The 26,985-nt window shown below is 28.7% G+C and overlaps 1 protein-coding gene across 1 annotated transcript; it reads right to left on the bottom strand.

Moving 5' to 3' along the window:
- Window positions 1-1,255: 1,255 nt before the first annotated feature.
- On the bottom strand, window positions 1,256-26,985 carry LOC108781540 (uncharacterized). Its single transcript, XM_018549538.1, has 8 exons — window positions 26,628-26,985; window positions 11,846-12,106; window positions 5,861-6,041; window positions 3,310-3,444; window positions 2,985-3,136; window positions 2,168-2,534; window positions 1,781-1,970; window positions 1,256-1,551 (listed from the first exon to the last, which is right to left on the bottom strand). The coding sequence occupies exons 1-8, from the start codon at window positions 26,717-26,719 to the stop codon at window positions 1,391-1,393; spliced, it is 1,539 nt and encodes a 512-aa protein (XP_018405040.1). The 5' UTR covers window positions 26,720-26,985; the 3' UTR covers window positions 1,256-1,390.

Here is a 26,985-nt window from a genome sequence, read left to right as displayed (position 1 = left end):
ATGAATATACTTCCTTATTAATATTTATTATTTATATCAGATATTTTATGTAGCATGTTTTCTCATCTTAAAAAATATGCTTAAAATTAATTATATTATTTATTAAAAAAAATTTATATGTGTTTTATCTCCAAGAAGTAATTAAATTTACATATAGTTTTAATATTCACTTTCTCAGGTATTTTAATTACAATTATTTTGCTATATGCCGCTTTGCTAGAAGAGGCCATATTTGGAAGTGTGAATTTATTCTCCAATTTGAAGAGAAGCGCATATATTTTCTTGCGGATGCACCAGATATCACACAAGTTCCTTCGAAAGTTTAAGCAAGAGCTTGGTGCACCTCGAATGAGCTCTCTTCGAATGGCATGAGTCTTACAGAAGTGTCCAGCTGGTTCTTACGATAAGATTTACATAATTAAGCATTCCTCGACCACAAATACAAATGTAAACGTAACTGTACGTAATGTAAAAAAATAAAAACAGAAAATAGAGAGAGAAAGAGAGAGAATGTATCTATATAGATAAAAAGAAGATATATACATATGTATATATTAATGCGATGTTGTAACGCGATGCGTGCGATATGCATGTAAATTTATTATAAATAAATTATTATAAAGCAGTAAAAAGAGCGTTTCTCCATAATATCTGTTATATAATATTTGTTAATAATATTCGTTATTAAGAAAGTTTCTTATTTTCTATCTTACTATCCCGATTATTATATTATATTAATTATACATATGTGTAGAAGTATACTAGAAATGCTAATAAGTAATAACATTGTACAGAAATTCATTTAAATACGCATTAAAAAAATTTTTGAAATAATTGAGAAAAACGCAATGGACATTCTAAAAGAAATAATGACTTTTGTAACTTTTAAAAAAAAATGTTAAGTAATAATGAAGTAATAACTGAATTTTTAACATGTATTCAATATTCTTATTTTTCAAATTATAAGTAAAAATTTAACATTATAGTTACTAAATTACTTATTTAATTTTTTCTTCTCTGCGTTTTCATTCCTTTACAAAATATCACTTTCTTTTTATTCTTTTATAAAATTAGGTTAGAGAATAAAAAAATGGGGTATCATATCAATTTATATTTATATCAAAAGTGCTTAAAATAATAATTTTAATTCTTAATACATTGACCGATGTTTTATTAAAAAAAAATAATTGTTACTATTCACTAAAGATAAAGGATTTTGAGAATAATAAAGCTAGGAAATTATAAATATGTGTATGTGGAATGTTTATTATACGTGTTTATGCACAAGTGTCCTATATACATTACATATATATTATGCGTGATCATTCATCTGCATAATACATAAATACAAGGTTTAAATATAATACATTATCAACAGAAATGAGTCCAACTAACAGACACTTTTTATAGGCTTCAGTACATTTTCAGTAAACTGTCCTACTATGTTACCTCTCGGATGGTAACATGCCACTACAACACATGAACCATCTCGTTTGGCCATTGCAATACCCATTTCAGTCGTATTTTTCCAGACAATTTGCGTAAAATGGCCTGCAAACAACAAATAAAACTTTAAATTAATACGTAATTTAAAAAATATTATAAATTTTACTGTAATAGGTGTAAAATTAAATTAATTAATCTTAGGTATTAATTTTCAATCTGTTTGCATACAATTTCTACATCTTATACATTTTTAGACATTCTATTAATTTTTCCATTGATTAAATTTGATATCATATTAAAGTATATGTATATGGAAATGTATTGCGATACATACATGTGTTAAGAACTTTGGGTTCGATGCCAAATTTATGTTCTTTTTTCTCGGAATACCACTTTGAAATGACTTCACGTGCGGAAACGATCAGTTTAGGATCAGAACACTGCATTGAATAAATATTTTCGCCATACGGAGACGACGATTGAGGTACGAGTTTATTTGTATTTAGCAACGTGTTTGCCCAGGCCTAAGGATGAATAAACATACATACATACATACATACATATATATATATATATATATATATATAAAAAGAGAAAGAGAGAGCTGACTTTTATGACATTTTTTTACATAATTTTTAGTTAAAAATATATGTAATAATTAATACATATATATAAATATGTTCTAATGATAATATTGTAATTATTGTATATTCCAAAATACCTTAGCAGCTGCTGTTAATTCCGGACTTAATCTTAAATCCGGTACACGATGCTTTCTTCGATACTCATTGTGAACCAGTAAGGCCTCCTGCTGCCATATTTGCTCGTCAATGTAATGTTGTTTCATATCGGTAAAATTAATCCGTTTCATAGAACCTGCGTCCACGGGTGGAAGAACATTCTCCGTGAAACTGCCTAAGAAATTTCCAGCGGGATTGTAATTACACACAACGTAGACTTCGCCATTTCGATTCCTAGCCATTCCCACCCCTAATTCAGTACTGTCTCTCCAAATCACTTGTGTAAAGTGACCAGTCTTCAACGTTGTAGGCTCCTTTCCATATTGATGTTGAGTTTCTTCAGCATACCTACAACAGACAAAAATTCCAATATGTTATATTTAAATATAAATATAATTATTTAATTAAATAATAAAAGATTTATTTGTAAAATATATAAATTTTTGTTACCGATTTTTTAAATACAGATTTGTGTTAATCATATTCATAAAAATTTTTAATTCTTCATTTTAATTATAAATAATTACTTACAGTTTATTAGGTGATTTATTAGATGGTTCAATAGAAAAATACAATTAAATGCTTAAAATAACATTTTAAACTCGATAAATCTTTTTCTCCTTTTAATTTGCATTTAATGTTGATTCAAATATTTTGATAACAAAGAGAATATAATATTATTTTTATTTCACTATTATGTTAATTATGGCTTTATATGTTTTCAATATAATATAATGTGGCAACTGTGTCATAACATATAATATATGCATTCACAATAAATATATGCAGCCATCTCACCATTCATTCACAGGCTCTTCGCCACCGACAATTGTCTTTGGATTGGAGCTCCACATACAATAGAGATTCTCTCCATAGTCAATATTCGCTCTGTGCTCTAATCTACCTTTAGCGGCCAATATATTAGCCCAGTCTTGACTTGTCTTGCACAGCTGAAAATAAATAAATTCCGTTATTTTCCAGTTAAAGTTGTTAGCAGAGATCCCTCCATGCTTCAGAGAATAAAGCAAGCATAAAAAATCGACTTTCTTCGATTCTCGGAAGTTATTCAGTGAGGGTTATGATTTTATTACGATTTTATTGCAAAAGGAAGATCGACAGTAACCTGCTTGCTGAGTCGTAACGGTGGTACTCCATGCCGCGATCGGTAGAAATTATGCGTGTCGAGGCAGACATTAACAAACTCCTTCGGAGGTCCCGATCTGCGTACAGACGGTTTACGTGTGTCAATCTTTGTTATCTATAACATAAAGACAATATCGTATGACTGACTGAGATCAAACAGTAAACCCACAATTTGTTAGTAAAATCTAGAGACGAGTAAATTCACAAAGATCCTAATTAATTTAATTATATTTCATTATAATAAAACACTCATTGTGTATATTTCAAACGTCGCATTAAAGTTTTTAGATTTAAAATATTTCTTTATATCACTAATTTAAAATCTACACATTTTGTAAACATTAAACTTATTAATTTGAAAATTACAAAATTTTACTGATATATCAATAGCATTATTATGTAATCAATAATATAATAATATAAATGATAAAAGCTGAACAACGTCCTTAGCTGTTGTAAATACGGAATTATTTATAGAAAAAAACTAACCGGCATGAATGATTTCCCATCGTCCTATAGGAATACGATCATCTGCTACACGATTAAAATATCCATAGATAAGCTTTTATCCGTGCTTCAGTTTGCGCGCGCGTGTAATCGCTCGTTAAATTTCTCTTACTTGCTAGGAAATTTACCGAGTGTGATAAATTACTAAATTATAAATAATAAAGAAATAACACTTTTTAAAATGTCATTTTAATGATTGAATTAAAGATTGTAATTTAAAACGAAACAGCGATAATTATCGTGAGATTCGAGCTGACGATAAGTTCAGAGCTTTCTGACAATCATCTGTTTTAAAAGCCTGCTCTTTATAGTTGAATTTCTTATATAGTTCATTTTCTTTTTTTGAAAAAGAGAAAAAATGCAAGAAGGTCAACTAAAAAGAACAGACTTATAATTTACAGAAAAGACAGATTTATAATTTACAAAATATGAGCGGTGAATTAAATTAAAGGTAAAAGTTAACACATTAAATAATGTTTTTAATAACGAACTTCAAAATACTACCAATTAAAAAAATTAATTAAATATTTATAAATAGATTTGTGAAAGGAAAAAAAGAAGAAAAGTTTTTTCGCTAAAGATTAAACAAAATTCAGAAAAATTCAAATAAGTTCTTTTAATTATCACTTATCAGTGCTATAGATAGTCGGCTAAAAACTTATAGCGGTTATTGAGTTCGCTGTTAGATGAATATACATGAGTTCGCGCTACAAATCGCTTAACTGTTTTGTAAGCAAGGCCATTAGCATGAGTGCAAAAACATCACGCGCGTATGAAGAACAAGTCCGGCGAATGAGAACGCGACGCCACGCGCGGATGGAAAATGGAGCGGAAAAATCGATTCCGCGAGTGAACGAAGTGCGATTTAAACTTCTGACAGATTAGTCATCGCATTAGCCGGACGATTATCCCAATGATCCACCAATCATCCAAAAGGTGCAAACCAGTGACTCTCGAAAAAGAAGCGATTCTGAGTCATCGCGAAGTGGCAATGCACCTTTCCGCGAAGCAAATCTTATGATGTTTAGGCTCCTTTCACACTGCACGCAATGTCACGTGTAGCGAAGATAGTCGTCAAAAAGTTACGCTTTCCAACTGGCTAATTTACCAAGTAGGTTGAAACCAAAGGACTCTTAACATGAAAAAGTTACGATAGATTAAATGGTGAAAAATTAGCTAGTCATCAAAAATAGTCAAGTTAAAATCGGTTATTTAATATTTTTATTTCTATTTAAATATATATTTTTATTTAAAATATGTAAACATGTCAATTCTTTTTTAGAATCAACCCAGCATTGCTAGTTTATGATTGTACCACAAAATACCAACAACCATATAGACTGAGATAATTATTTATTACATAAACAGCTGCAATGTAACGTGGTTTATTTTCACAAGAAAGAAAACTGACTTATAATGTAGCCTTACAAAGTATAATACTTTTATAAAAACGTATTTAGATATAATTTATAAGTAGCACAAACTAATTACTTATTACGTTGCATTGCAATATTATTAATATAATCAGCAAATTACATACATAATACTATCTGGTTTTTTTTTTTCGTTTGTAAACGTAATATAAGTGTTTGCATCACGCATTTATATAAAGATATATAATTGAGAAAATTTCCAGTATCTTACCGTTTAGACTTTTTGTAAACATTATTGATTTTTAGACTTTCAGACTTTAACTTTTCGGATTTTTCGCTTTTTTGCAAAAGTTTGGTTAACAACCTTGGAGAGAAAGAGAGAGAGAGAGAGAGAGAGAGAGAGAGAGAGAGAGAGAGAGAGAAAGAGAGAAATTTAGATAATAAAAATTTAAAATAAAGAAAAAGTAATTACTATGACTTCAAAATTTCAAAACCATCCAGTTTTGGCTTCTTTATTCCTTAAAATTATTAGATTTAGAATTCTGTATATTTCAGGTGTTTACCTCGAATTCTTGTAATTTTAGATTTTCTAATTTATATTTTTGGCTCTTTGATGAAATATCGATAAGCAATTACAATTAATGTCGATACCTGTGAGGATGAATATCTTGCAGAATCGGGAGACGCTGAAGAGGACCTAGCGCTGCTACAAGACATACCATCGCTTCCTAGACTACCATGAAAACTACCATGCAGGGAATTCGACAAAGGACCCGGTGATGCTGGCGATGCCGTCAATGGAGACTTCGATCTTACCGAATCTGTCCTCGACCTGAAAGCAGATCAATTACATGGTGTACGAAGAAATACAAAGCGCTCCTTTTTGCTCCAGACAGCACAGTGACGTATGAATACTTTACGCTTTAAATAAGCAGATCGAATTTATTGAATTTTTTGCACTAGAAGCTTTATATGAGCGAATGTAAATCAAATTTTGTTCGAATTGGATATGCTTTAAGAATTCCTTACAACTTACAATTAGCTATTTAATGCTACGTAAACAATAATTAAAATTGTTCTAATAGTTATCAATAAATAATTAGTTGTGTAGAAATAAAATTTTTAATATATAAAGAATTATTATATACATACATACATTTGTAACTACGTAGATTAACTTTGTCAAATAAGTATACAATAATGTTTATTATCAAATAAATTAAAGAATTGTGTTTATTTGATAATATTAAAACAAATACATTTAAAATATTTTTAAAATTAATTTAAAATGTAATAAGAAGAATTGTTTAAAGAAATAAAAACTCTAAATATACATAAGAAAAAATATTATTGTATTATAACTTTATTAATTTAATAAAAAAGAAATATAAATTAATCAAAAAATATTAAAAAACTTTGAAAGGAATTTTTATTAAAGTAATGATACTTAGGAAATAATGAAATTAAGAAATGTATATATAATAGTAATTTATATTTATTAGTTAATTTTATATATGTATATGTATATATGTATATATTATATACATACATATGAAATATAGCTTCATGAATCAAAATATGTTGAAAGAATTACGTAAATGATACAAATATTTAATGACAGAAATACAATAAATCGTAATCCAAAGTCAACCTCTTAAATTGTAGACGTAATTCAGAATTTTTATCTTATCGTTAAAGTTTGTTTAAGAAATGCCATTGTTCCTTTGATAATTATCTCTCCAAGAAGCAAAGTATAAAATAAAAATTACCTAATATTATTTTAAGACAGTATAATCTAATATGATCAATATTTCTTTTTCATATTGGTATAAATTGCTTTAATTAGCTATGAAGCATAATTATAAAGAATAACATTCTAATTACTGTCGTTTACGGATCTCGATGGAATGAGAGCAAGCAGAAAAGCCAATAAAGTTACGATGTGTCATGATCTTAATTGTAGAGATCACATAGACGATCATTATGGCATGTGCAATGAATCGAAGCGATCGAACATGAGAGTATTTAATAGCACACTGTGTAATTACAACGGTGTATCTTTAATCTAGTTCTCTAAAATGTTTTACGATAGGCTGAATACTGTTTACTCCAGTAAACAATTTACAACGTACATATCCATTATACACTCGTAATGTAAACTCATTATTGTTTTATGCAAAATTGCATATTGACTAATGAATAGTAATCTTGCCGGACTGTGCAGTTAACTTTACATTAAGATACAAACAGATTTAACTCATTTATCGCAACAAACGATCGTTGTAAATTATGTTGCATAATTTTCCCATGATTCACTAAATGATTCACTGATCTGTAGATAAATTTCGAGTTAAAAATACATTTTAAAGATACATTTTGAAAATTTTCGATATTACTCGACGAATTGACAAATCTGTTTATTATTATATGAAGTAAACATGTTCTGTGCAGGAAATTCTGAGAATATTTAATGTGCGTTTAACGAGTTTCAAGTAATTCGCGATCTGACATCTATTTATTGATGAACGAATACACTAACAGCGCACCAAATGGCGCAAGAACATATTTAGAACAGGGACCGCTTAAACTGCTTAAACTGCTTAAACTGCTTAAACTTATAAATCTTAAAAAATTTTTAGGAAAGTCTCGCGAAAAGACTTAATTAAATTTTAATTGAATAACTGTGAATGTTTATGTAAAACAAAGCATAACGAGACAATGTCCATTTATATTTATATTATAAAGAATTAAAAGTAAAATAAATATTATTTTCCTCTTTATTTATATGTAAATTAAAACATCTAAATGTAAACAAAACCATTTCAATTTAAGCAGTCAAACAATAAACTATTAAAAATTCGGACAATTTTTTTTTTTCAGTATTCAGCCGAAAGATGTTACATCATAGAAAGCTAAGGGAGAGCTGAAAATTCCAGGATTCTTACTGGACCTCATTAAAGATCACGTGGAATAGCGATTTCATTGTGCTTATCTACGTGTGTGTCGTCACATACGCCTTTACGAATACGGCTCATACTTCCTTCTTCCTACGAGTTTCTACAACGCGTCCACGGCCATGGTCGTCGCAAAAGAAAGGTTGTTAGTTTCCTTTGTTATGTCGCGCCCAAAGGAAGAAGACTGATTGTAACTCTCCAAGATGCTATAAAGGTGCGACCACAATAAAATACAGCACATCTTATAATAAAGCATAAATAATATTTTTTTAAATTTTGAGTTGACTCATATATTTATTTATTTTGCTATATTATTTATTATAATTAAAATCTCGTTTTTTCATAACTAAACAATATTTTATAAATAATTTTCGAAATAAAATTTCAGAAAGAAAATTTAATTAGAATAAGATTTTGTTATAAAGTCTAAGTATGAAACTAATTAGCCGAATAGTGCGCCATTAATGATTTTTCCTTTTATAATATTATCTGAATTATAAAAATTGATTTACACACGCATTATGGTACTAATAATTAATTATGTTTGGACAATTAATTGTAAAATTACTATTATCATAATCCATGTATAGAATCGTATAATTTTTAACATTCGGACAATTTCAAAAAAATTATCAATAACAATATAATGGTACATTGTCTGGACAATTACTTTCGTGACCTGTATATTTATGTGGCCTTAAAATATATAATTCATATAAACTTCAATCGCATGTAATAAAATTTATTGTACTAAAATTATTACTTATCTTTTTTCAAAGAATTAAGTAAGATCTATTCTAATATATTTGTTAAAAGACTCAAAAATAAATTAAAATCCAAAAAATTTAAGGCATGTCGTATTTTATTGCATATTTCATTTTTATACCTTATAGCATATTGAGCCTTACTCGTTTAAACGAGTTACATTGAAAGTTTTTCCTGACCACGCCACCTGCGTGGGCGGAATCGCATACACAGTCGAGCAACGATTCTTCTTCGATAAGGATTTAATACCGACAATACAAACCTCGCGGCGATTAATCTTTTGCTTAAATGATTCAAGCAATTTTTTCCCGTGAACTTGATACACACAAACTTGAGCATACAATATTTTAAGGCGTTATATATTAAACAAAACTATCAAAAATCATTTATAAATTTTAAAATAAAATACCTTTTCTTTTTCTTAAAAATTATACATTTACATATTAAAAACATATTTTAATTGTAAATTGAAGCAAATAATAGATATTTTATAAGCATTTATATATGTATATAATTATAAATAACATCTTTACATTTTTAATTTGCTTTATGATGAAGTATTTGTATTTATTTCGAGTAATTATTAATGAGTTATCAAATATTATACCAAATTTACAATAAAACATTATCATTTTGAGATCTTTTAATGAAGAAGAGAAGTATCAATGATGATAATAACTTAAAGAGAAACGCGTAAATATTTTACTCTAAGAAAATTTCAACTTTCAATTTAACTCAACGGTATAAATCTCATTCCTGGCTAGTTATCGTCCTATTACGCTATCGTGAAAGCCAGTAATTTTCAATATTCTTACAGAATTGCCATCTTCTTGCGACTTGTTTGAACGCAAACTTTCAGCTGTCGCTCTGCTTTCTACGTGCCACCTACGCTAAGTGAACTAGGACTATTTATCGATCCTAGTGAAGTATCAGAAAACATCTAACAATAAGTGATAATACAAAGTGCTAGATGCCGTTTACGGTCTTTAATAATCTTACTGTTGCTTCACTGGAATCGATATTTGGTTAAACTGCAAGTTTGTGCCGCATAGGCAATTATACCTGTCGGGCGACACTTGATCGACAAAACCGACCACCTTCTTTTTCGTTCCGTGCACGTTGAGCGATGGCATACTACAAGAGCAACGACTTACACTAGAGAAATGTTAAATTGTATTCATTTCTTATGAGTAATGTTAGAAATAAGATAAAAAACTGACAAGATAGAATTTCATAAATTCTTTAATACTCAACAATTATGAAGAGCGATGACAAAAAATTGAAAAGTATAAGGATTGTAATTTAATGTTAGATACATTTTAATCAATAAATATTATATTATATTGCTGGCTTTGCTTAGAAAATTAACTAGTCTTATTCTGGCTGTTCTTATCAAATCATAAAGCAACGTGGAAGCATCACAAAAAATATAAGTAATTTAAAATTAAAGAAATTTAATAAATTTGAGCAAGAAATAGAAATTTTTTTTTCTCTCATATAATTTCATACATAATTATTTTATTAAAATCTATTTTCAGATACAATTAATATAATGTTAAAAAATAATCATACAAAAATAGCAAAATATTAAAAAATAAAAACAAACTATTCCTTAATTAAATTTTTATCAAAGAAAATATTGTCAAATTGATCAAAAAATCAATTAAATAATAGTTATAAAGATTCTTTTATAATATTTTATGCATAAAACTTTTATTCTTAAAAATATAGATTTCTCTCCAAAGAAAGGAGGATGATGTACATATTACGTAATATTCTACATTCTATTGAAAACAGTCATTTCGATTTCCAACATTACTCGCTCGAAAGTGTTGAGAGAAATTAATTGCTCTACAAGAATGTAGGAAACTTGCTAAATGTCATATAACATTTCATAGATTCTTCACAAGAGAATCCGCATTAACCGAAACGAAAGAACAAGTATTCATCACTCTTGAGCTTCCAATTATCTTAGCAAGATAATTGAAAATGCATGGTCTGTGGTTTCTCTCGTCAGAAAATATCTTTCCTTATAATACATACAAAGATATATAGTCACACATGAATTTACTGTCCTGTGTATATTAATATTAATTTTCTTTATAATTCGAAAGAAGCTACCATTTATTGTACGTTTAAGTTTTAATATTAGAATTTTTGTCTCTTGTATATATGACTGCAATAAAATTTCTAAAGATAAAGCAAGTAAAAACAGTAAACTTGGAACACCCTATACATATATATATCAACTAACTAAGAGAAAGGTACTGAAACGCGAGACAGCTGATTTTACGACAGGTAAAGTTTTGTCTACTGCGAATCATGTAACAAGATTCTGATACACGTTCGTGCAAGAATAAATACTCTTCCAATCACGTACAACAACAAAACATTTCGCTAACACACAGATAATGTATAGTAAACTATAATATCAATTTATTATAAAAACACTGTAACATGCATCTACTTCAAAAGTTTCCAAAATTCTGTTTTTTTTTTCTAATAATATCTAAATCAATTCCAATATAAATCTAAAAAATTCAAAATTTTAAGTTTACTGTTTATAAAATATTAAATTTATACTTTATTATTATAAAATATATTTTAATTTTATTTATTACGTATTTCGATTGTCGTTTATTATGTCACTATAAGAATAGTAATTCATAAAAGAGAATAATATTTTAAGAATAAAAGATTAAATGATATATATATATATATACAATAATATTTCAAACTCTTTTGATTAAAACATCAAGCGATACATTATTACACGACCTGATTTAAAGGCATCTCATTAATTTCTATCATCTGTTAATATAATATCCATAAATAATTAATTTAACCAAAAAAAAAAAATGTATTACTTTAATACATCTGTTACTACTTAATGCTAATGATTGAAAAATTGTCAAACCTGCTAGACTTTGGTGTAACGATATCCCTTGTTTCGGAGGTATACTTCCTTTCGGCTCGACCGCCATTAAAGAGTTCGACAGTTTCCCTGGTAACTGTTTCCAGAAGAGGTTCACCACCTCGTCTTCCCTTGCTAAATGTCCTTTGATCCGTTTTACGAACCATGACCACCCTCGACAAGGGTTGATTGAACTCATGCCCGTGCATGGTTGGAGGGATCATAGCCAACGATTGCGAAAGAGGACCTCCGATTCGCGGAGACCTGTAACATAAACAATTATAATAATTAATTAATAACACGTACAATATTATTTAAAATAATAATAATTGAGATATTATTAATACTAAATATTAATGATGTCTTCGTACAATTATAATTTTTATGAATTAAAATAGTTTGAAAAGAGAAACATCCACTGAAATATTAGATATGTATTAATATAGGTTTCAATCATAACGTATCTATTTTATTATAATTATTATACAATTAATTTATACTAACATATAGTTAAACTTTCATGTACATCTCTAATAATATCGGAAATATGCAATATTATTAATATATTATTTGCGTATGAAAATTCATACTCTTTTGTGTACATAGCAACAGATTATATAATATACATATGATATATTCTGAAATTATCATATTTAATTAAATTAAAACATATATGCGTATTTATATAAAATATCCATAAATATATTTATTTTATTGCTCAAATTAGTTATTATTTTTGTTTCTCCGTTATTTTGTATGAATGTTATAATACTTTATTTATTTCAGTATATGATTGCATACCGTATACTTTTCAAATACAAGATATGCAGCATTAGCTGTAAAATAGCATGCATTAAATAAGTTGTTAACCAAAGAAGAACCGATAAATCGTCACTATTCCGTTTCCTCCTCATGATCAACGATCACATGTTGCAAACCTGTTCTTAACGATACACGCAATTAACGTCAATTGCTGGTGACTTTAATTATTAATAGCCTCCTCTTCGAACACTTCTGAACTTTCTTATGCATATAAATCAGTATCTTGTTTTCTCCGCTCTCATTGATGCATATCACAAACAAATGACATTTTCTAACCAGAAGCGATAGTAGGAAAATAATTAAAATCAAAGCATTTAAATCATCTACAAAAACCACAGCGACTATCAGTATTTCAAATAACAATGACATTTACAATCTTTGTTTTACATAAAAGTTATTATACAGGGTGTTTCCTCTAACTCGACCATTTAAAATATCTCCGTTGTTTTTGATAATACAGGCAAAAATATAATATGTTCGTTTGAAAGGGACACATATTATGACAAGCAAAATTTTTTTCTCAAGATCATAGTTTTTGAGATTTCGAGGTGAACTAAATTTATAGAATTTATTCCAATTTGATATAATTCATTTTAATTTATTATTGTGTTAGATTGAATCAAAACTTCGTATTAAGTGCGTAAATATAATAATTGTATTAAAATAATAGCATTTAATAAAAATTTTGCTTGTTATATATTTCATAGAAATTATTAGAAAACATTTTTGAAAACCTAATATTTTTCGAAATATCTTGCAAACACCTCTCTTTTTTCCACAGTTAATGCAGTGTAACGCAGTGCATTGTCACACTTAAAATGTTGAAGAATTTTGTACGATATCGCTTGGTCGAAATTAACACTGGTTGTAACTAGAACGGAATAACTAGAACGAAATTCTCTTTCGACGTAAATCATCATTTGCGTGCAAAACTCCGAATTAATCGGACGATTAAACAGCAGTGTGCACGTAAGAGTAAGTACAAGGAAGATCTTCCTCATTACATCTAAAGCGTCCCCTTGTTAACCCATCTTAACCTTTCGTAACATCGCGAATGAGTTTTTCTTATGAGATAATAGAATGGTTATTTTATAACAATAACACAATGTGTGTATGTGTATGTTTCATTTTCTCCTTTTCCGAACATCTAAATGTATAAATAATGTTCTTACAAATACATATTATTTTAATACACTTTTATTATTTCCTTTCACCTTTAAAAAAGTATATTCCAAAATTTAAAAAAAAATTAAGCAGTAACGATTAAGACGATTATTTTAATTAAACTTGTGTTCCTCCGCAGAATTATTTTTTGTCGGACAAATTTCGCTTTCAGATACTCACAATTAACAAAAGAAGAAAATACTTCAGTAAAAGGAGTTATTTGCATAATTTAATGAGAATTCGTGAAATTTGAGAGAGAGAGACGTTATGCGAGAGGCGAAAGTATAGTCAACGATACAATTGTACCGTTAAAAAAACTATGTGTATGCACTTTATTATTACAGATCATCACGATGAAACTTAAAAATGTATCTTGAAATGAAAATGAGTAATTTTTTTTCTTTATTGCTATATATTTGATATTATAGTAAAACAGATACAACTATTAATCTGCTGTTATATAGTATCGCTTCTTTTTACAAAAAAAAAGGTAAATCTCTATAAATCTTTCAATAAATTAATTTTAATTAAAATAGAGAAGACTGTAACATTAATTCCTCTAAAATTAAAAAATTTTTTTTTATAAACAAATTTAAGCAACCACATTCTTTGTAAAATGGCACTATTTCTTTAACTAAAAAACATGAAATATATCAATATTAACAATAGAATACTATTTCGAACTAATTTATATCCGAAATCTGTTTACAAAACACAATGTTCGAATTCATGGACCACGGTTAAGTTTTTTACTACGAAGAAAGTCCATGACTTCCTATGAATAACGGGTCGGTTGAATTACGTTAATAAAGGCCCGGCGCGCACAATTAGACTTCTTGTTCAATGTGCACTTTCACGGCGATCACTCGCGCGGTCAATTCGGAGCGAAGCACTTTTCGCGGTTGCGAATCCGCGCACAAATTCATGACTGACCGCTATAGAAAAATTTCTCAAAAAACTTATGTTCACGATTATATAAGTTACTTCTTATACAAATCCTTATTAGTCCTCTTCCGTTTAAAAGTAAAATAATATATAACGTTTTTTTGAACACTATAATATAATGTCTCCCGTTTTATGTGAACATCTATTTTCTTCTTATTAATTATGCAAATTAAAAAAATATTGCAGAATTATCTTGGTTCAATTTTCTAAAGAAGAAGAGGAAAAAAAGACTATGATAACGAAGTAAATAACTCGACTTACGATGTAAATAGCTCGACTCAGAAACGTCGTTTTCAATAAAATCTCATCCGGTAAGACACCATAGCATTTTCCCGCCGGGGTTTCAACTACACTTGGTATAAGCCGTACGACAGAACGAACAAAACTGGCACGTCGACCACAACAGTGAAATAGAGAAAGAGAGAGAGACGGTTCCTCTCCCGGAGAGGAAAGGTGGCCAATTAGCCGTTACTCGGCGCACATGCCTCAACCAACTATCCGACGCAGCTGCGGCGGTACACTGTATCGCGTCGCTGCACCGCGCTGCACTGCTCGCGCGCTTCGACGGAATCGCGTTCATAAACGCGCACGATTCTCCCGCAGGTCTCCCTCAACGAGCTGCGAGCTGTAAACTGCCGTTCATTCGGCTATTCCTTGAAGGAAATTATCGATAGTAATATGTAAACGATTTTTGTCTCATACGAAAAAATATGAGAAAGAATAAATTTTATTACTTCTAATAATTATTTTTAATAACTGTTAAGAAAAAAAAAATACAAAACATTATTTTCAAAAATATTTTTGCCAAATTTTTAAAAAGGCAACGTTGAACTATTGACTGAACTCATTCTACGATATGCGTAAAAACGTTATGTAATTTAATTCGCAGAATAGGACTCTTTACAAATAAAATTTATTTCCATAATTTATGGGCCGTAAAATATAGAACGCGATTTAGTTATATCTGATGCAGATGTATGACAAAGAAGAAAGGCGAAACAGGACTAAAAAAAAATGGCTTCGTGTACGATGCATGTAAGTTTCTTCCGCTTTCGCGACAAAGCGTGCTACTGTGCACCTCGCAGAAAGCAGCAACATAATAATTCGAGAACGAAGACGTACGGCCAAGCGTGTACCGCTATTCCGGCTGACCGGAATCACTGCTCTGGAACAACACGGTATCGTCTTCTTGCTCGATTCGAGAGTAGAAGCGCATTGATCTCGAGCGTGTAACATTATCGAATAGCACAGTAATGTAAAATTTATGGTTTCATAATTACTACTAAATATTTAAATATTATACTAAACAACCCCTGTTAATCAAAAATCATAATGCTATATTTATTTTATTTATCTAATCAGATTTAATATCTCACAATTTAATCTAAATGATTTTGTTTAGTTTTAAATAATTGCATAAGAGAAGGAACTTCTCTTATGTTGTAGGATATAATTAAAATGTATGTATATACTTATTTATCTAACCCCATAATTTTTTTAAATCTATTTTTGAAAAAATGTACAAATAACATTTATATATGCTGAATTACTTAACAAACATCTTAATGTTAAAATAATTTCAACAACACCAGGCGTAACATCTGTATTATAATTTCTTCAACTTTCTATTGTTACGATTTCTAATTTATGCAATATTACATTACATTAGATTAATATATTTTAACAAATTTAAATTTACTAATTGTAAAGTTGAAAAGATTTATTATTAAAATAACTTAAATAAACTTTTATAACATAAATTTTTTATAACTGACTCTACCATAACTCTATAATTTTAATTACCTAAGGAAATTCAATAACTAAATTATAATATTAAAATAATTTATAAAAATTTATCATGTAAATTTTACATAACTTATATTCTATTATAAGTCAATATAATTCTAATTTAAGTGAATGTAATAATTAAATTAATTTTTGTATATTAGATAAATATTCACATGAGAAACTAAGTATAAATTTTATCATAATCAGTTGAATAAATGTAATTTAATTATAAACCTGTTTTTTATTTCTCATATACATATTTATTAATTAATTTCGTAAACTTGTCCATTTAATAAATTATAAAATATTTTTAGATATATTTCGCTCTTTTTAATTTAAAGTTTCTTTTAGCATAATTTTATGCTATCTTATGATATTTTAAAAACTCGTATATTACTTTCACATATAAAAACCATAGCAGTGAAACAGACGTTGTATTGTATTCTTTCCCTTGACTCTCCTTATCTATACGATTTATCGACGAATTTAATTTATAACTACGGCACGTGCCGGTGCGCAGCCACGCTCGCATAACAGGCGGAACATTCGAGCGTGCAGATTATCGGAGCGACCAATTAACAAGAGGACAGGAAGCCTTGCGAAACGCGTAAAAAGGACAAGCTATTTCCGGCCAAGAGGAAAGACTGTGTTCACACGCTACTTTCATTTGTACTTATAGAATAGCCATTCTTTGTTAATCATTGAGGAAGACTACTGCGCCGATTTCATAACAGCCCCTAATCGATTCGTCGTCCATGCGATCGTCGTCCAGATTTATCTTCATTATATTGATCTTGAATCAAACTGTTATTCTTCGTAGTTAATTTTCCGCTAACTTTCCAAGCGTTTGATAGCTTCAATATTATCTTCAGCAGAATCGTAAGACTCGTAACTTGTTCTCGTAAAACTTGTAAGAAACTTATGACTATATTATTCTAATTTTTTTTTATATGGCTAATAAGAAGCTGTTTGTAAAGATATTGCATGAAGTTATAAGTACTTGTAAGTTATTATATATTACAATTCAAGATATTGTATAAAGGTATAAGCACTTACTCATACAGAATCGACATCAAATTAATGATTTCGACATCGAATCGACATCAATTCAATGTCGATTTCATATCATTTCTTACTGGATAAAAGATCTTATATCTGTGCGAGAATGTAACAAACCTTACGATTTTGTTTAGAATTTAGGCATGAATCTTATAGCCTTATAATATTAATGTCTTTCATTAAAAAGAAATTTGACAATTTACTTTTGTTAGATAAAAACAAACGTCCGAAGTTTTACGAAGAGATTGTGACACATATAATCTTTAAATATAGTAGACATGATAAGTTCATGTAAAACTTGATTTTTCTATGCACCTTGATAAATGAGAAACGTATTTTTATGCGAAGTATTACAAGGTATGAGATTTAACTGAAACTCTGTATAATAAACCACTATGCAAACGCTTCGTGCCCTCGTTCGCATTCAAGGGTTGATAAAGCAAGCGTTGCATAATTCACCGGCAGTGCACACGAAACAAGTATATCGGCGTCGTTCAAGGTCGAGTCAGGTCGGTCGGCAACCATACACGGCACTGTAATCTGCATCACAATGTCGTTAGTTGTCGGTAGAAACGCGGAACACGAACAAAATTGTATAATAACTGGCTCATTTTAGTGCCGGCAGCGAATAATAAAACGCGATTACGTAAAATAGCATCGCAAAACAGAAGAAAAGACCAGTCTTAACTTTTATAGCATGATTTTTATCAACTACTAAAGCCCATGCGTAAAAGCAGCACCAAACAATTTACGAATTCACGCCGCGATTTCGCAAATCACCCAACGAATCTCCCTTAATTGCTTGGAAAGTAGATAGTTGTATCGATTTGGAAAAGTTTTTAATGACGCAATTTCACAACATTCATTACGGCTCGAAATTCGCTTGATAAAAGTTCTATACTTGAAATTAAAATCTTTTCAATTAACGGACTCTTGAACTTCATCAATTTTATATACATTTAATAAAAGAAAATATTTCTTTGTTTTTTTAACGTTTATTTAAATACACATTAGATTTTATATGTGTTGATAATTTACATTAAAATTAATATAGTTAAGGAGCTTTCCTCTTTTCCCATACATAAAACAAGATTTTGTCTGAATTCTTTTCTTAAACTATGCGACAGATTTATTTCAAAATTTTTGTATATTTATTTCATGTACTTTCAACAATGTATAAAATAAAAATTATCAAAAAATATTAATATTCTAAAATTCTTTTTAACGCGTTTGTCTAAAAATTATTTTTTAATCTACGAATACAGTATCTCAAAAACTATTGGACAGTATTTTTGGATATTGTTATAATTTAAAAAGGTAGTATTACATATATACATAAATGTTATGCATTATCTATCTTTTAAATTATAATGTGTTTATAAATATTAAATAAGGTAAAAAGATTTTAAGCAGAAATATAACTTTAAAAGAATGTTTCATACATGCTCCATATGACTCATATGTATTATACAAGAAGATGAATTTTGTCAAAGTATATAGTTTTTACACATCAAGCGATACATTGCGTGCACAAGGATGATCAACAGCATCAGTCAGTTTCCGGTGTGATCATTACAGATATGTAGTAATTCGATCCACGAGGTCACTGTAACTCGGAAGGTGCGACTCTCATACTTGAAAAATCCGTGAGATATCAACATTGTCACTGTAACGTAACGAAAATGCTCGTTCAAGACGTTATTACGCAATCAATACACGAAGCAGCCTCGATGGAAGAAACAGAATAATTATTTTAGCTCTTACTATAGCGGAACTGTAATCTAAATTAATTTGTTATGAGTTGATACTTTGGAAAGTTAATTAAACACACCGCGAAAGTTAATTGAATTTTCAGGGCAAAATAAAAAAATTTATAATTGATGAGAACAATATAGAAAGACTATGTTGCATACTACTTGGATATGATGACTATACACACAATACTTATAATTAGTTACAGAGATAGCGCTCATTATTATATATTAGGTACATTAATTCATTTTTCAGACATTATATCTAGAACATTTTTTTTATTAGCATGCTTTCAATTATTTAACCTTTATTCAACGATAATTTTCTGCGTAAATTATAGATTTCGTCTTTTATATAATTAATACGTGGATGAGTCAATAAGTAACCTCAATGTACACCAATGTTTGAAGAAAAAATTAAGGTTACGTATTGACTCATTTATCGTTTACGTATATTATAATATCGAAGTATTTAATTTATACGCCATTGGAAATTTTTATCATTTAGTATCATTTACAAGGACTTTATATGAAAGAAATTTATCCCTGAACTACATATAACAAAAGATACTTTACTTGTAATCTTTACTAAAATCTAAATTATATTTACGTACGTATTTTTCGAGCATATTACATTATCAAGCGTACTAATCATTGAAGACAGTATTTCTAAATCATTTTCTTGATACGCAACTATTCTGAGACAAGAGTTAAGAATAATCACAAGACATAAGTCTTCGTTGTCATAAATGTTTTATAATAGAACTTTCAGATAACACTAGTACTTATAACACGAATTTGCGAATGTTTTATAAAGAAGAATTTTATTCTTGTTATTTTATAAAGAAGCTGAATTTTTTACACGATCTCTAACTGGACTTCAATCCTACATTGAAACTTCGCTTTAATCTGACATTAGAAGAGACTATACAAATAGGCTTCTGATGCAACCAGGACCGCGCCATTAGTCAGTCGTAATAGCCGATAATTAGTCAGTCGTTTGCGCAATAGTCTCATTGTCCACTAATATATTTCAACAAACAATTTGAAAAAGTATTCTGTGGACTTCTAATATGCAAAAGATAATTTTGGAACTATCAACATAACACACACATATAAGAATATATAAAATTAAAAATAATAAAATTTACTAAGCACAACTTTGCCATAAATAGACTTTACCGCGTCTAACATAAATGAATCGCTTGAGAAATAGAACTTAATATCTTTCTTTGATCGAAGATGTAGAAAAATATAAAATTCTCCTAAGAAAATTCTGAGCATATTTTATAATATATAACATTCAATATAAATTAATTAATTTTATAACAAAAATTTGTATATTTAGTTTTAAATTTCTGAATTAAAAATTGTTTTAAAATAATACATTGTTAAATACATTTTAATATCTATATACCGTAATATAAAAAATATAAATATTTTCTGTTACAGGAAACATTTTTAATAAGTTTAATTTTAAAAATAAATATAATTTTAAAAAATTACACCGTTATGCCATTCCTTCGGAACCATCTGAAAAGATTATATTGTTTTTTACTCACTGTATATGTATACATGTAACGTCATCAGCTGCAAGGACGTTCCAACGTCATACACAATTAACACCTTATCATCTTGACATGTTATATGATCACAGCACACCTGATCAAAGTATGAGTAAGATAAGACTTTTTAAATATTGTGAAAACTGAATACTTGCAAAGATGTGTATTTTATTCAATAGTTATATTTCTATTACATTCTAGAATAAACGCAAAGATTGAAATGCATATGAAGTAATTTCTTTATATAATTAACGTGTAAATTATGTAATTTATTTATAAATTTGATTTATGTTTGTAATTATATGATTCTATTTGCACAAAATACGAAAAAGAGAGACATAGAGTAAAAATTAGCATTTAATTTTCAACTGAATTAACATCCTTATGATAAAACACGATTTAATTATTTTGTAAGTTAATGTAACCTTTATAACTTGTTTAATATCCTATTCAATTATAATATAAGAAAAAGGGTCAATCAAAATCTAACATTCTCTATTCACTCAAGCAATAAATTACATTTGAATCTTATTATAATTAATATTTCAATTCTCATTTTATCAAGTTAATATCATGGTGAAATATTATTAGAAATGTATAATTCGTTAAAAAATATAAAAACTATTTAAACAATAACTTATAAAATTTATTCAAATAAACACGCATAGATTTAAATTTTTACTTAAAACAAATATATGTGCATACATTTTATAAATACACATTAATTTTGCCTACTTCTGATCAAAATACATAACCACTGTAATGTAAAAAAATTAATAGCACTAAATGTAAAAGCTATCCGTAAGATAATATAATGCGCATTGCGCAGGTCTCTTAACGAGTTATGTCGCGTACGTCCTTCTCTTGATCTTTTGTAGCAGATGGGTTTATCGATAACTCAGTTTGCTTTGGCAATTGTTCCTTTTTCCAACAATAAATCACAACAAACTTATCACGATAATGCAAAAGGTGTGGTACATTATTATGATACGTCTATTCAGCAGATAACATATCGTGTTATCTCTGTTAAAGTTTATTAGGAACTATAGTACAACGTCCCTAATGTCCATATCTATTTCTAAAAGATAGTAAGAGCGATTCAAAAGAGAGAGAGTTCGTAGTTTATTTCCAAATTAAAAAATAAAATTAAAAAATTATATTTTAATATAATTTTTTTGTTTTACTAATAAAATACAGTAAACACAAACTATTTATCAATCCGAAACTCTCAATTTAAAAAAGTCTACGAGATTCTCTATTAATAATATTGTATATTGTTATTATAACGCATACATGGAATAATAATAATACGTGTACTACTAATAATAAAACTTCAGATAAATAAAATCGATTTTCCATTCATATTCATTCTCTTCAAAAGCTCATCGTCATGCGTATCCATTAATTCGAGTATTCCTATCAGTAAATCGGAAGATTGATTCTTAGTTACAGGCAATAAGAGCAACGTGCCGGCGATGAACCGCGAACGATAATGCGAAACACATAGCATAATTAACAGCGAGTAAAAGACACGCAAGATGAATACATAAGACCAGTGAGCTTAAGCTTCCCACGCCACACCTTTCGCTACGAGAGCTATTTCGAAATCTGATGTAATAATATTCAATGATAATAAAAATACACATCGCTAGATAAAATCGTTGTCCATCCATTGACTTCTTAAGCTGCATACGATCTTTTCCACGTAATAGTTTCTCGGTATTCTCATCGAATACCTCAACTTTTGTCTTCCACTTCAACACCCACGCGGAATAAGAAGATAAATTTTAATTTAAAATATTACAAACCTAAACAAAACTACGATGTGTATTTTATAAATTTAGCTTTAGTTTTAATAATAAATTTTTCAACAAATTAATCAAATTTCTTCTTTTTAAATAAGAAACTGTGCTTATAATATTTTAATGTTTTAAAATTTAATATAATTAATGTTTTGGCATTTAATTAAGAATTAAATTAAAATTATAGCTAAAAATGTTAACAATAAATTAGATTCTATTATTTGAAATTTATACTTTATTTTCAATTAGAAAATTTTAACTGAAAAACTATGTGAGCAAATTAATTTCAAATTGATCGAAACATCATTAATTGGTGAAGTTTTCTGAGATACTCCGTATATAAGTTGTTTCTCGAATCGGTCGTCACAGTTTAATACTTCTGACAGATTAACAATAAAATGGTTTTAATAAAAGTTTGTTGATTTATAATAAAAAATTGTATTAAAAAATTGCAAATTTGTCTTTTAATAATAGTATAAAAATATACAAAAAGAAAAATGGTTACATTAAAAAAATTTAATTTTAGTTTTTTATTGAAAAATGAATAAATTTGAAATTTTTCGTATTAACTAGAAATTAATTTTATTTATTAAAAATCAACAAATTTTTGTTAGAAACATTTTTGTTGTCAAGCCGTCAAAAGTAGCTAAAAATTTATAACAATTAGAAGAACACCCTATATATAAAATCAAAAAAGCGTCTCGTAGAACGTGATAGAATACGGCAATCTCGAGATAATTATTCACATGTGCGACAATCCCCGTAGTTACACGTCCTTTCCTTTTTACGTAATTGCAACATATACCTTTTAACGAGATGTAACACATTTGTGTGATTAATAACACATTGCTTTAACCGTTACATTGATGCGCTTATATATATCTTAAAAGATTAAAACGCATTTTGTGAAAATTAAATTTTGTAGTAATTAAAATTTGCTTATACATGTTTTTATTGATTAATTATAGAAAAGGAACAGAAAAACTTTATTAGCGCTCGTGGTACATTTCGTTTTATTATGTATGTATATATCCTCGTAACTTCCCTTATAAAATATTTTAATTCTCGTTTGACGCCCATCTTTAAGATTAATTGCAGTAATTTATTCTAGTCGTAAAAAACAGCGATTCAATTTTTTATATTTTATTTATTTTCAAATTTCTATTTCTTTTCAAATTTCTATTTCTTTTCTTTTTGCCTTTATGTTTGTTATTTTTTATATATATAAGATCTTCGAATTCAATTGTGTTGTATAACATTTCGTTTGAAAAAGTACTCACATTGTCGCGCACGCGTTGAACAAAAACGGCGGAAACTCACTGTTACCGGTTACAATACAATCCTCTTAAATCGTTCTGAAGGCCTCGAAAGTGGGTGATCTAGTATTGTGGAGCATATTGCTTCTATCCGAAACAACGACGAGTAAACTCGATAAAGGTGAATCAAGATTTAATCAAGCCGAGCTATACAGACTGGCGTTGAAAATCGTGTAACGTTCAATTAATGAGAAACGATCTTTCTTGCAGCTCCCAACTATAATCACTTCATATGCAATCATCAAATAATTTCGGTGGGTGGATAAGATAAATTGTTATCCACCATTTCTTGAGTCATCTTTATGCAACATCTCATCAATCATTCGAGCATTTTATTAAAATTTTTCGCGAACGTGTGAAAAATTTGATGTAATAAATTAACCATATCATTATAACACACATGTGCGCGATAACATTAATATTTAAATTTAATTACATATATATATATTATATTTTTAGAAAATTATTTTTTATTAAAGTATGTCTATGTGTATAATAAAATACAATAATATAGAAAGTTATAAAAAAATATTTATAATAACGAAATAAATAATTTAATACAATTTAAAGTTATAGAGTAGCAATTAATAAAAACAATTAGAATTTTTGACAAATGTCGCTTATTCTTCACTCATATTTGTATATCTTTTCGATCATTAAAGTGATTAAATGCAACGTAGAGAGTGAAAAACTGCAAAGTCACATTGCAACCAAGCATGAAAAAAGAATCAGTCATTAAGTATGAAGAAAATCGATAATCTGTATAAAAGAACAAATTCTTCTGTTTAACTCAATAAACCATAATCATTTTTTAAAACCATATTATCATTTAATTAGTACGTTAATTTGTTTACTGAGATATTAATATTATACAATAATTAGCGTTTTGTAGACCAACTTATTATCTATTATTATATTTTTTACATATACATATAAAACATTATTTAATCCGTGAGTAAAAGGAAAACGTTATCCTTCTCAATGATCACAGATTGCTTTGATACAATGTTTGTATACAAACTCGCGGTTTACAGATGCATAAGGCTTTTTTATGTTCATTTAGGTAGAGAGATCTCCGATAAAGGGCGAAGAGGAGCAGTTTTAATTTCCAAGGAAATTCAAAGACTGAAGCGCATTCGCGCACAAAGAAGTCTCTGAGTTTGGAATAATAACTATGCCCGTCAGTTATCTCGTAATTCGTCTGCCGGCGAATTCTTCTGGAACGATGTGACGCGCCAGTTCAGAAACTGTACATTAGTTCTATATACGAACGCTTTGCTTTTGTAATTCCGACTGAATATTCAGCATTTAAAGTACGTGCCTCTTGTGTTAATATTAAACGTGACATTTCTGAACAAAGAGAACTTATACTCTAAACGGCTATGTTCAACGATAAATTTATGGTATATATAATTTTAGCTTACGCTCTCGCTTTTTATTTAATATCATTATAAATTCGATCGCTTTCTGAAATTTTGAATTTTATCTGACACTGTGCGTATATCCGAAATATATTTAGATATATTCGTCATTTCAGATGTATACAACGATTTAAAATCACCCAGCTGTGTTTAGCATTAAATGTAAAGGTAAGAAAACAGTCTCTTTATATGCGCTCTAAATGTGGAATCAATGTTTGGTGACAGCCATGTTTACGCACATGTAAATTATGGACGCTACATTTAAAAGATACACTTTTGTCGCATTGTGTCGTACTGCGACATAATGATGACCTCGCTTTCAGCTTTAGAACAGTCAGCTTACACCTCAATATCGAAATAATGCGAACAAAGGTAAAATCCGCAAAAATTGCAGAAATTCCTTTTTTTTTTTAATTGGCAAAATGCAAACCTTTTATTTCTCTCTACACAAAATTAGTATAAATAAATTAGTATAAATAAAAGTTATTTTTATTTTTAACATAAAATTAGTTTACTTTTTTCTTTAATGTATTAAATATGTGAATCAAACAATGGATACATAACATAAATGAAAAACTTTAACTTAAAATCGATATCTTTTCAAGTGATTAAAATACAATAGCATTACATGTGTCATTTGTTCCAAATTGTTAAAAAATTAAAAAGAAATGCATTTTTTTCTTTACAATTTTTAAATATCAAATGCAACTTTTCCACATTTTTTGAAAATTTAACATACTAATTTAGTATTACAAAATATTTGTCACGATTAATGCAATATATATAGATCAATTATATTATACACACGAATAAAACATGAATAAAACAAAATATATTGATACACAACTCGCTATATTTTCTCATTTATTCTAACGAGATCATGTACCGTACGTGAAATATCAGCTTCACAAGAGAGGCTGACGTTCTTCTTTTCTGTCAAAAAAAAAAAAAAAAGAAGTGGCCGTAGGTTTAAAAACGTTTCTCAGAAAGCCGAGGCCGGAAGTAAAATAAAGGAAAACATCGCGAATGTAGACGTCGGGATGCCATGTGAAGCTGTGGCTATTTTCTACGAGGGGGCCAAGCTCTTTCTTCAGTAAACTCTCATCGCTTTCCCGCCATGACCCTTCCGATTTCTACTACGAAGCTACTTACCTCACGCTATAGGATCTTCCCGGTTTGGAGGTCATTGCACTGCGGCGGGTGGTTGTGGCAGGGTGGTCGGTGGCGGCGAATCGATTTTCCATGACGGCGACGTGATGTCGTCCGCTGGGAAATGTCTCTTTGTCTTTCCTTGTATCTCTCCTCGCTACGCCTATCGTTGCTTTCCACGCGACACGTGACTACAAGGAGAAGACCAAAGGGAGCATCCTCTTCAAGATACAGGTCGATCGATACTTCGCAAATGTCTCTACATCAACGTCTTCGAACTCGCACCCTTTAAATTGCACTTTGCAGCCCATACACGTAATCCCTTCAAGTTGACTCAAAATTATCTTCGCGATATCTCATG

Source organism: Cyphomyrmex costatus, unplaced genomic scaffold (assembly GCF_001594065.2).
Source record: "Cyphomyrmex costatus isolate MS0001 unplaced genomic scaffold, Ccosl1.0 scaffold123, whole genome shotgun sequence".
Taxonomy (NCBI): Eukaryota; Metazoa; Arthropoda; class Insecta; order Hymenoptera; family Formicidae; genus Cyphomyrmex; species Cyphomyrmex costatus.
This window is presented reverse-complemented; position numbering and strand designations above follow the sequence as displayed.